Source organism: Lonchura striata, chromosome 3 (assembly GCF_046129695.1).
Source record: "Lonchura striata isolate bLonStr1 chromosome 3, bLonStr1.mat, whole genome shotgun sequence".
NCBI lineage: Eukaryota > Metazoa > Chordata > Aves > Passeriformes > Estrildidae > Lonchura > Lonchura striata.
Window position 1 is genome coordinate 5,370,717 of NC_134605.1, and position 12,536 is coordinate 5,383,252.

At 38.1% G+C, this 12,536-nt stretch overlaps 1 protein-coding gene across 6 annotated transcripts in view; it reads left to right on the top strand.

Moving 5' to 3' along the window:
- DAAM2 (dishevelled associated activator of morphogenesis 2) overlaps positions 1-12,536 on the top strand; it is a 202,906-nt gene that overhangs the window by 122,024 nt on the left and 68,346 nt on the right. For all 6 annotated transcript variants that reach the window (XM_031504232.2, XM_031504231.2, XM_077781857.1 and 3 more), the window contains 2 exons: positions 2,844-2,918; positions 9,204-9,298. In XM_031504232.2, the coding sequence (XP_031360092.2) occupies positions 2,844-2,918; positions 9,204-9,298 (170 nt within the window). The remainder of the gene's footprint in view (positions 1-2,843; positions 2,919-9,203; positions 9,299-12,536) is intronic.

Genomic DNA, 12,536 nt, shown 5'->3' on the forward strand with positions numbered 1-12,536 from the left:
AATTCAAAAAATAAGAGTTGCAGGCTAAGAGTTCAGACTAATTTGTAATGACTGGAGAATGGTCAAAAGCAGGATATACCAAGGACCTTGCCTCTTTGTTAAGCTAATCATATATACAGATATAATTTATGGTATCATAATCTTCGTGTCATTGGTTCTAATTGTGAGATGTCTAGTGATTTGGGTTCAGGCAGGAAATTGTTCCGAATTCTGATTTTTTTCTAGTGTATCTATCCTGATGGTTTTCAGTCTCCACATTTAACAAAGACATCTAGAAATGTTAGTTGTAGCATTCAAGCATTTATACTTATTTTTTTCCCCCTAAAGAATCTTAAGGACAAAAAATTTTGTGGCTTATTTTAGAATATAAAGGATGAGTTCAGGCATTCCTTAATTTGTATGGTTTGTTTCATTATTTGGAATTCAGAATGGAGGTAGGAGAAATATAGAGAATGCATGTATTGACTGTTCTGACAGTGTTCTTGTCATGAGTACTCTGCAAACTATTACAGTTGTCTCTAGGACTTTTATAATTATCTGCAGAGAAACATTTCAGAAGATCACATGAGCACTCGCTGCACTTCAGATGAGTGGCTCAGCCAGGTTCCCTGCAGAATGACCTTACTTTATACTTCTAGATATGCTTCCTATTTCTTTTGTTCTCTTAGTGGATGATAATATTATCATATAAAAATAATGCTGTATTTATCTATTGTATGTTTCAATTTACTTTTCCATTGTCAAGGACACATATTGATTTTTGCAAGGGAGGTTACAATCTGCCAAGTGTGAAACTGTTGTCAGCGTTGTGGCTGCCACTAGATATTATTCTGCACAGAAAAGGGCAGCAAAAGGCAGTCTGCCAAAAACATGAGATGTGATTGTTGGTGGTGAGTTGCATGTTTCTGTAATGCTCTAGACATAGACATTTTACATAGATATGGGTCTGTCTGATTCCTGCTTATTGTGGCCAGGAAAGGGAAGTAAAGAAAATCAGCAGAACTTCTCAATTAATGTGAGAAACATCACTATTTTATTTATTGCACCATCTATTATCATGAGGTGGTGCTTAGTGTGTGCATAGCATTTGTCAATACAGTTTGTATCTCCTACCACTTTGCCAGCCTTTTATACTTTTGGTACGGTTTATTTATCTGTATGATACTTTGTTTAATTCTTCTGCTCTTCTTAGCTGTTCAGTTGGGTGCAAGGGATTAATAAAGACCTATGACCTGTACTGTGTGACCTGACACTGACCTGATGTGTGTGCACTGCAGTCCTTCTCTACATGAGGACAAAGCTGTTTAGTCAGTGCCATGAATGGATTTGCTCCTTTAGTTTACGTGTTGAAAATCCAGTGGAAGGAAGAGAGGGGAAGATCCTAATCTCAGTCATGGATTTGTTTTTAATTCAAAATATGAAGATTTTGAGTTGTGCAGAATTGTTGTCATGTGTTGGTATGTACCCTGGCAAGAAATTGTCAGCAAGGTGTTGACTGAATGTGGCTCAACAGGAGGCATGTAGAGCTATTTATCATCTCTTAACCAAATAATAGTGGAATAGTTGAGGTACTCTGAAAGGCATACACTTCTAATTTTATTATCTTCCAGGGTAGTTTTTCTGCTGTGATTAAGCTTTCATGCACAGAAAGCATTAGCAAGATCCACACATTCTTCATATGCCTTTGGTCATCCTTAGGATGAGTCAAGTGCTTCAATCTCCAACCATATGCTAGGAATGTTAGTTATTTGTAGTTTATAGTGGGAGATGAGGATCCTGGAAAGCAATCCTCATGTTACCAGTGACTTTACACCTATGTAGAAATACATATATTCATTAGAAAGAAATGTAATTTCCTTTGAGCAGTCAAGGAACAAAAAAAGAATTGGTTCCTGAGTCAGTGTAGGTCTTCTTTTAGAAGGTTGATTGAGATTAGCCTACTGAAGATAATTTCAGGTGGATTACATTGGAGGTAAGGAGATAAGGATTAATACTGCTCCTACTGTAACTGAGGGGATGCTTTTGTACCCCTTTGGATGTTCTGAGATTTAGCTTGACTTTACATTATATGGTAGGATTAGGATAGGATAGAATGGAACATTTCAGTTGGAGGGACCGACAACATTCACGTATTACAGCTGCCTGACCATTTCAGGACTGATCAAATTAAAGCAAGTTGTTAAGGACATTTTCCAAGTGCTTCTTAAATAATCAGCAGTCTTGGGGCATCAGCCACCTCTCTAGGGTGCCTTTTCCAGTGTCTGAACAGCCTCTTGGTAAAGCAATGCTTCCTAATGTCCAGGCTGGAACATATTTTGGTTTATCACATCAAAATTATACAGTCTTTATCTTCTTTTCAGGTTCCTTTTTTTCTTTTTTTTTTTCTCCATAGAAGATGCTAAACTCCTTTGTTGGTGAATTCCACCATCACCATAACAGTAGAGAGACCAAGTAATTTATAAGATCTGTCAGTATAAAGATACAAAATGTAAACCTGCAATCTGTAAATGGGCTATCCTTGTACTTGGAAACCTAATATGTTTAAGGGACTGAGGTTTGCTGCTCAGATGCCAAAGATAACTGTATCTCCATCAAACTTTATTATTCTGCATTCAATAATCTGAGCTGAAAGGGATTCTTTTTATCTGACATACCACGGTGACAGTGCTAACTTTACACTTTCAGAAATGTTTGCAATAAATGCCACGTATCCAAGTGCATTGTACAAGAATATGGAGGAGATAGCACTATAAAGAGCAGAGCAATGAAGAATTCCAGGTGGTTTTTGAGTGATTTTCATCGTGTAGTCATCTTGTGTAACCTTGCCTAACTTTCTGTTTCAGGAACAAGAAGATCCTAATAAGCTTGCTACCAGCTGGCCAGACTACTACATCGACCGCATCAATTCCATGGCAGCAGTAAGTTACCTCTCCTGCTAAACAGGGAACATTTCCTACCACAGGGATGTGTTTCTTTAGGAAGAAATCCTCAAAGGGGAAGAATGTTAGCCCAAAGACCTAACTGATTTAAAATAGGGCTTACAAAAGAAGAGTACGAGGATTAAGAAAGAGCCCTGCTCTAGCGTTATAAAGCACTAAATTAGAAAGCACTATAAACATTTCCATTTTTTATTTCTACTATATGGAGAACAGAAGGCAACCAAATTAGAGTCTGAAATGAAGATTGAAGAGACTATTTGATGAATCAGCAAAAAGCAACTATTTAAAAACTAGGTGAAGTTTTATTTTATTGTGTGGTTTCAAGTTGATTTGCAACCAATCTACAAAATAACACTTGGGTTCTTATTTTAGTAGAAGAACTAAAGAAACAGTAGTTGTTTATGTAAGATAATATCCAGTAATATAAGAGCACATAAATAAAAAAGCATAAGGCTATAACACCTTAGACATAAGATACAGGGCAAGAAGATATTTGAGGAAAACCTTTTTTAATTGTTCTTGTTCAATATAGCTGTATAGTGTGTCTCTTCCTCTGAAACATCCAGTGAAGATGGTCACCAACAGAATCAACATCTACATATAGTGTTCACTGATCTCCTTTGATTTGATAGATTTTACATTTTTAAGTTTGATTTTTTTACTTAATTTGTAGTCAAATTTTTCCTCCAATTACTCATGTGCAGTGTTTACTCAGCTTTAGTAGGTGGTTGTGCAAAAATGATAGAGTTCTGTTCCTAGCATTTTAGGTAGTATACCTTGCTTGTTTACTTATGCTTTTATTTTAGATTTATAAAGGCTTCTCTGCACCTTTTGTGTTGTGGTTATGAGCTATAAAATAATTTAATAAAACTGATGTCTTAATAGATGCTAAATGTGGCAGTAATGATGCATTTCTCATGGTAAAATATGTCTTGCCGAGTAGAACAACCTAAGATTTAGAAGCTATAATAACTCACTTAAGAGGATAAAAAATAGCTGCTTTCTACGGAGAATTGTGAATAAACAAAACTGTCACCTTCCTTCATGCCATATTTTCATGCAGCAGAGTAAGGGAATAAAAATAATACGAATTTATTTTTAGAAAAGACATTGAGCTTTAGTGACTGCCATGACACTCTGCTTTGATTTCCTGACTGAACAAATTTACTCTACAAGGGCCATTAAGGGAAAAAAAAAAATAGTATGAAACCTTGCAGTGTTACTGAGCCAAATACTTCTGGTAGGATTTGATCCAAAGTCTTTTGAATCTGCTGAAGTTTTTCCATTGATTTCAGTGACTTTTGGGTTAGTCTTTAAATGATCTTGATGTAAACTTGGAGTGAATATGTATACACCACTGTTGTATATCTGGAACAGCTCCATGGAATGAGAGTATATTTTGGCCTATATTTCTAATTTTAAATGTGTTTTAAGAGCACCAATAAACACCAGCTCTGGTAATGTTGTTTGCATGCCTGAATGCCATTGCCTGAATGATTGATATCCTTTTATTTGGCTTCAAGACTCATGATTCACTCTTATGCTTGAGGTGTTGAGAAGATACACTGGGGCTAAAACTCCTGCTTCTGATTTAACATTTGGTTGCTTCATTTTTCAGCAGGTGAAACCAAGTTGACTTGATTTTGCTGAAATTGTATCAGTGGAAAACTGGACTAATCCAGCTAAGAATCAGCTCCAACACACTATAAAATACATGTTCTGTTCATTATTATTTAGACCTCTGAGATTTCTAACTTTCAAACAGTTATTTCTGGGTCCCATATAATTTCAGTTCTAAATTTAGTGATTGGTTTTTTTGAAATTTTTTTTTTAACTCCATCCAAGTGGAGCTGGCTTTGAAGCTGTGAAAGAAAAACATGTTTCATGCTGCTTCCTGACAGTATCTAGTGTATTTCAGCTTGTGTCTCTCGGGCTCTATCAGGTATTGCAATATTTTAATTAGAAATATTGCAAGAAGTATTGGAGTTGAAGTGGTAGTAATAATCACAGAAGTGTTAGTTGAAAATGCCTTAAATTCTTCTTTTAATGAAATTTTATCTTTGCATCTCCTGTGGATTTGTAGCATAAGAATCTTCTCATGTTTGTCTTTCACATCCTTTATGTTTTTTTGTTTAATTATGAAGTACTTCATTAATTTATATTAGCTTGACAAATATGTTCCTCCTACTCAGTGATTGAGTGGAAATGGCACCTTTTTTGTGCTGATATCATCAGGTATCTTTCCGTGGATTTCAGCAGGCCAGGGCTCCTGTGCTCAAGGATCACTTTCTCAGAAGCCCTGCTGTATCTGCCCTTCACAGATTATGTTTGAGAGCAATGTGGTGATTCCTGACATGTTTGACGTTCCCTGCTTGTAACCTTAGACCACTATGTTAAGAAGCACTTTAGGTCACAGATTCCTGATCCTGTTCAAAAAAAAATGCATTTTATGCACAGTTCTCTTCCCACAATTGTTTTTGTCACTATGACTTCTCAGATTTTTACGTATTTTAAACCAAATTCTCACAAGAGCAAATGTCTAAAACTGTATCTCTTTACTAGTGTGCATTTCAGAGCATGTGGAGGCACTGTCCCAGCCTCCAGGTAGCCTGACTGGAAGGAAGTAGAACATTGGTACACTGTCTTTAGGACCAGTCATTAAGACAAAGGGACAGCTGCTAATCATGTTTAATTTAGAAAGTGGAGCCTCCAAATTTGTCTAGTCCCCTGATCTCTACATGCTATAAATGATACTGGGGATGGGGACAGGGTGCGTGCCCACAATAGAAGACTGTTTCCATTATCAATGTCACTGTCATCTGCTGATTCATCAAAACACAAATGTTTCTTTTCTTAAAAATACAACAGCTGCCCTGTTAATATAAATGTAAAGAAATGTCCCTGTGCTTCTCCTGCCCTCCTTGCCCCATTATACTACTTGGCAGCACAAATAAACACACTTGTACTTTCCTGAGGAGGAAAAATTCTAACAACATTGTGTTGCTTTTATGATCTTGGCTGTAGATGCATTTTCACAGAGAGACTTTCAGGTGAACAGTAGATGAAAATCCAGCTTTTCTGGACAGGTGGCTTGGTTGAGATTGTGAGATGGGTCAAGATTAATAAATAGAGCTGTAACCAGGCCCTTTTCCTTGACTCAGAAAACATTTGTTTAAGGCATAGCAGCTTCACAGGAGGTTAAATATATATATATATATATATATATATATATATATATATATATATATAATCTTTCAGCAGAATTTAGCAGGTGGATGATAACTTTTTCCTTTAAGTTAGATGACATCTATATTACTTTAAACTTACTTGCATAAAAACTCAGGGTTTTTTTTTAAATTGCATCTATTCATAGTTTATTATTTATAATTTCTTCAAATAAATTTATTCTAATAATAATTTATTCTAGCAGTTCAACCTTAGTGTAGTTAGAGATGTGGTGTACCTTGAATTTCAGCTGACTATAATGAGAAGTCAGAACATCCAGGTTGCTTTTTCACTCTTTATTCTTTTTATTTCTTCCCTTTTTCATTTCACATGTGTGAGGCTATTAAGTAAAATTAGGTCTGTTATACCGTGTATTGTTGATGCTGGTTTATGTCCTTTCTTTATTTTTCTCTCTCTCTCTTTTCCCCACATGCTGTCATCATGGTCTTTGTATTTTCCTTCCCAGTAATTTAGGGGAATGATTAGCCATTAGGATAAGGTGTGGGAAAATTCTGAGCCTTAAAAAAAAAAAAAAAATCATTTTAAGTGGAGCCAAAATTTTAAAATAATTTCTTATACTGTGTGAAGTTTTACATATAAAATTCCACATCAATGATTGCTTTCACAAATTCTTCAATTTTTTTTAACTGGCAAATCAAGTAAATAGATGCTATACTTTTCGAGGTGATATACTTGATCTGGAAAACTTCAAATATACAAAATATGCTTATAAAAAGAGCCTGATATATATGCTGTCTTTTATGCACCAGAAAAGGACTATTTTGTTTCCCCTTCCTAATATTTTGGTTCACTGATGGTAACTATCTGCCTCCTAAGTCCAGCAGATGTTAGTCCTTGAGTGCAGTTTGTACTTTAGGAAAGCAATTCATCAGTCAGCCATGTGAATGAAATCCAGCCTCAAATAATGACAGCTTCCTCCCCTCTGTCTCCCAGGGACAGTTTTGTTTTTTATAACTCTTGCCGAGAAAGCCATTTCACAATGCAAACCCTTTAGCGAGGGCATGAGGATTGGAATTCCTGGCCATTCACAAGAGTGAGAAATGAAGGGCTCTTGGCTGCCTGCAGCTTTAGAAAAGGGGTTTTCCATAATCACCCTCTGTTGTAAAGGCAGGATTATTTCTATTTGTTTCATTTGGAAAAGGGCCTTTTTCACTCTGAACAAAGTACTGTTGAGCACCTTCCTACCCTCCATTTGCTTTTCTTCCCCCCCAATGGCTCAGAGGAGAAATTAAGCCATTGGAGGAATGGGAACTTTTCAAAGGAGCATTTATGGGCCAAAGGAAAGATGACCAGATGGGCTGTCACCCAAAAAAATACACATCAAGCCCCAAATCACACCCGAGGACTTTGCCATCCATAACGCCTGTTCAGGATTTCTGTTTATTTTTTCGAAGAGGGGGATCATATATGGCTTGGCTTAAAGAATTTCAATTTCTGTTCCTGGCTGTCGGGGGATGCTGGCAAAAGATAAAACATCATCAGCTCATTTTCCATCAGTAGCGCTCTGTCATTCCATTAGGGCAGGAAATAGCTTGCTCTGTGACTGAGTGAATTTGACTTCAGCGTGGATCAGAGGGAGGACCCCTGGAGTTAAACACATCTCCCCGTGCCAGCTGTTCAGCATAGGACAGCGAGGGCCAAGTGGCCACCCTCGGGATCCCACGTGTGCTGGCATCTCATGATTTGCAAAATCGAGCAGTGGGAGCCCTTCCAGGGGAAGTGAGGTGTTGGGCTGCTGGTGAGGATGGAGAAGGTTAAAGGAGGTTCCGGTGAGAGAAAGGTTTCCTTTGGTGCTTGCTAAACATTAAAATAAAGACTGAAAAGTTTTGCTGTGTGAGCCGTAATTGTAGCTACTCAGATTCCACCACAGAGAGGTACAATATCAAATCCCTGATAGATGATACTAATTTAATTGGGTTATTCATTTGAGAAGGGGTTCAGAGCTGCTTTCCAGATACCACTGAGTGATATCCACAAAAAGTCCTGCCAAAAAGAGAGTCATTTATCCTCTCATTTTACAGTTTGAGCGACTAAGAAGACATAGCTGTAGGCTAAGAATTTCCAGCATTAAGTCTTGACTTTTTCAAAAGACACACATGGGACCTGTGGGCCTGAGTGATATATGCAAAGGGCACTGCAGAGTCTTGCTTCACATGATAAGGTTGAAATGGTGCTGAGTGTAGATCTGGAACCCTAATTTTCTGATATACCACTTTTTAAAGGGCTTTATCTGACTTTGAGAACCATAATTTTTTATGTGTGTTCTACTCATGGTCTCTCACCTTAATTTACAGTCTCCCACAGATACTTCAGTTCCAGTTGACTGCAAGCTGCGTACAGGGGTGAAAATTCTAGGCTTCATGTGTTTCAGTTTACTTGTTAAAAAAGGGACAGGGATTTTTTATGATGCTCCAGCTTTTTGCAGTAAATATTCCTAATTAGCAAGGGCAAAGTGTATAGGGAACCACCAGTTTCTTAAAACAGGTGATATACTTTGCATATGGAGGAAAAGTCAAACTTGTATATACAGAAAATTTAATTCAGGGTTCTTGCAGGCTTTCTAGTCACTTGAAGAAGATTTTATGCTTTGAAACCTGACACATAAGTCTGGTTTGGCTTTATTTTTTTTCCCTCCACCCCAAATCCCTCCAGTCATGTCACTCTAATAAAAGATATTGCCTCTCCCTACAAACTTTGCCTCACACATCCATAGATCACTACAAATTGCTGTTCCAAATTAGGCACAGTTTTCTGTGGGCATACTGGCAACTGTGATTTTTGGGGGGTAATCTGAGAACCTTAGTTTATCCAGTGTGGCAAAGTGATGTGCTGCTGCCAGTCCACATGAGCAGCCTCATCTGGATTCAGTTTTGTAGCTGAGGCACTGCGTTCCTAGTTAGAGGTCAGCAGGCACCTCTACACGTGTTGATGGGATGGTTGTTTTTCATAATTCCTGCCCTGTGTCTTAGCTTCCATGCTGCTCAGGCGTTCCTAATTGCCACCTTCTTTTGTGAACAGATGCAGACTCTGTATGCTTTCGATGAAGAAGAAACAGAAATGAAAAATAAAATAGTGGAAGACTTGAAGACAGCTCTGCGGACTCAGCCCATGAGGTAATGCTGTTTGCCTTTCATCGCAGCTCCCTGCCTCCCAACAGTCAGATGTGGCACCACCAAGAGTGGCAAGGACAGAAACCTCATTGTCTCACCTCACACAAGCCTCCCTGAGATTTCAGACAATCCTCAGAGAGCCCTACAGTCCCTGGTCTGAGCCTGCCTAGTTTGGAAGGCTAATTAATTTTACACTAATGCTGAAGCATGTAGTTTCAGGAAAATAAAATATAAAGTCTACTGTGAAAAATATGTGGCAGATATTTGCAAACACAGGTAATGACTATGAAGATCAGATTTTAGTCTTTACAGCCCCCTGCACGTCCCATGTAATTTGATTCACTTTGGGCAAAGTCTCAGCTTCTACTCTGAACTTTGAATTAAAACTTGCCCTTATCTTTAGTAATGTGAACTGTTTAGTATAAAGCAGCTAATCCATCTGGCATCACCTGGTTTGGCATTCTTCCCATTCTATGTTGTAACTTGGGCATAGAAAAATGTAAAGAGACTTTATTGTGTACTGTCTTTGAAGGTAAGGTCATCTTTCTTTTTCTGGGAACAAAACTCTGAACAGCAGCAAACTAACTAGCATGGAAACCTTTTCATTTTAACACTTAGAAGGGCAGTGGGGAGAAACAATAACTTTAGTTTATATGATTTTGGGAAACAATCAAAAAGATTCTGATTTTTATATTGGCCAAATACTTTTGCTCCCACGCTATGCTGAAGTCATAGTTTCAGAGAGCTTCACAAATGCCTAACCAAATACAGTTCTTTTTTTGGGGAGGGTATCCTAACCAAACAAATGAAATAAATAAAAACAATCCTGAAAATCATCTCAAAGAATTTTCATTGCAGTTACTTTGACATGAAGTGAAGATATTTTTGGGACTTCTTGCAGAACTAAGTGCTGATTGTGCTTCTCCCTTTCATAATCTTTAAAGAAATTGACTGCATGCAGCTTCTCTGGTTTTTACTTCCTGTTTATTTCCTGTTTTGATCAGCTTTAAGAGAGCTCAAAATCATATTCTGGTGCTTCTCAAGCATGAAGATTTATGAGGCTTTGATAATTCAACATGTGGTTAGAAGAAGTGCTTTTAACATGGAAGCAGAGCACTTGTAGCCTATCCTGAGACCTAAGTCAAGAGTGACTGTTTGATGCTGTCTATCACTGTCCTAAAGCAGAGAAAACAGTAAAATGCAGCTGGACTCTATGTTAAAATGGAAACTAAGGCAACTGTCAAGCTTCCAGCTCTCTCCAGGCTTTTAAACCAAAGTCCTGTGCTTTGAGACTTGATATAGCAAAATGATTACATTGACGTGGAGCTGGTTTGATGCTTGCTCTGTGAAGGTGACAGCTTTTATTGAATGTAGCCACAGCAGCAAAGCCTCTTTGCCTTGTCCTGAGACACTTTGGTGTCCACTATTGGTTGTTTTGCTGTGTTGTTTTGTATAGACAGCCCAAACTCCTTGTTGAGGACAAAGCAATAGAGAAGAAGGAAGAGCAGTGAGCATTTGAGCAACTTCTTTTGCTCAAAGCCTTGCAAGATTTTTCTTCTCCAACCTATATTGCATCTGCTGGATCCCCTTGACAGCAGCCTGTTGCTTCATCTGTTTGTAATAACCCTGACAAGCACAAGCGTCACTACAAGCATCGATGGGCTGCCCTTTAAAGTCTTCTAAATCACTGGTGATGGTTGTGGGGCTTTAAAAAAAAAAAAAAAACAAAAAAAACAACAACAGCAAAAAAAGCAGTTAAGCCAAGCCAAATTTTGAGTTAAGTCCCGTGTCTCGACTAATTTCCAGCGACTCAATTCGTTAGCTGCCAAATGGGCTGCGTGCCAGTGCCTGATCAACAAGCCAATTTCTTCTTGATGGAAAGGTTGCAGTAGAGAGGCCCTTAGCTCCATCAAATCCCTCTCCTAAGCAGTATGATACCTCACCCTTCAAAATACTAGTCTTTCTAGTTTAATTTGGATATTTATTTTTTTTTGCTACTTCTGTTCATCAGGCCTCTGAAGAAAATAGAGGCCTAAATTCACACAGGGTGAAGCATCTGGAATCCTTTTGTGATAGCAGGTTACACAGGGGCTCTGCCAGTATACCAATAGGCTCCTCTGCTTGAATTCTCTGATCCAGAGGAATCAAAAGAAGAAAAATACATGCATTTGGCTCTCTGTTTTATTTTACTGTAAACTCTGTCTCTTCTAGTAGATAATGCAGAGTAATTACTAATCTCTGTCTCTATTCCAACTAACTAGTTCTAACAGTAAAAAGTAAAGCAGACCTATCCAAACTCAAGTTCCTATCTTCTCTGTAGAAAATGGGATAGGAGTATCCCTGTGGTCTCCTTTGAGCAAGTGCACCTTGTTTGGTATCTAGGAGCTGCCCTAAAAATAAAAAAGCCAGGCTATATCTTAGCACAAGGGAATGATCCCAGCCACAGAGAACAGAAATGCTACATCTGCATCTTGTAAAGAAACACATTTTCTCTCAGGATTATAAAAACTCAGAACAATAAACAATTGTGATGACAAACTGTTAGAAGCAATGGGAGAAGAGCTTTTCATTTGGTATTTTAGTGCCCCAAAACAGAGGTTCAGAAGTGCAGGAAAAGCAAAAACTTAAAAGGGACTGGGAAAAAAATTGCTTTTTGGAGCCCTTGAAAAATACCTCCTTTAGTCTGAGTCATCACTCATTCCTTTTACTGTCTGCATTTCTCCTTTTGTTTTATTCAGATTTACCTCCTGCGATTTTTTTGTTTGATTTAGCAATGTTGCATCCAGGTGCATACTGAAGAGGATCATTATGCAACCAGAAAACAAAATCATTGATGGTGAATTTTTCAGCAGTTCAGTAGTTATCAGGATTATGTGTGCCCCCTGGTCCAAAAACTAATGCTGCAGGGAAGTGTAGCCTTGCCTGTTAACAGGGTGGGAACATCCTGCTCTCTGCACTCCCTCAGCATATGATCTGTCTGTCTTTCCTGAGCTGGATCAAGTCTTACAGGGAAGCTGTACCCCCAACACCTGGAATCCATCAGTGGGTCAGTTCCTCTTTGGCCACCACACCTGTATTTGGATGAAAGGTTTATTATCAGAGCTAGCTAACTCATTCTGATCAGCACTCTCTAAAACTTGAAAGGCAAAGAGGTGCCCTGCCTTTTAAAGTGTGCTAAACTGGTCAAGTGAGAGTCTGAGGTGAGGTTAGGCTTTAATTTGCTTGTTTAGCACCTATTAAA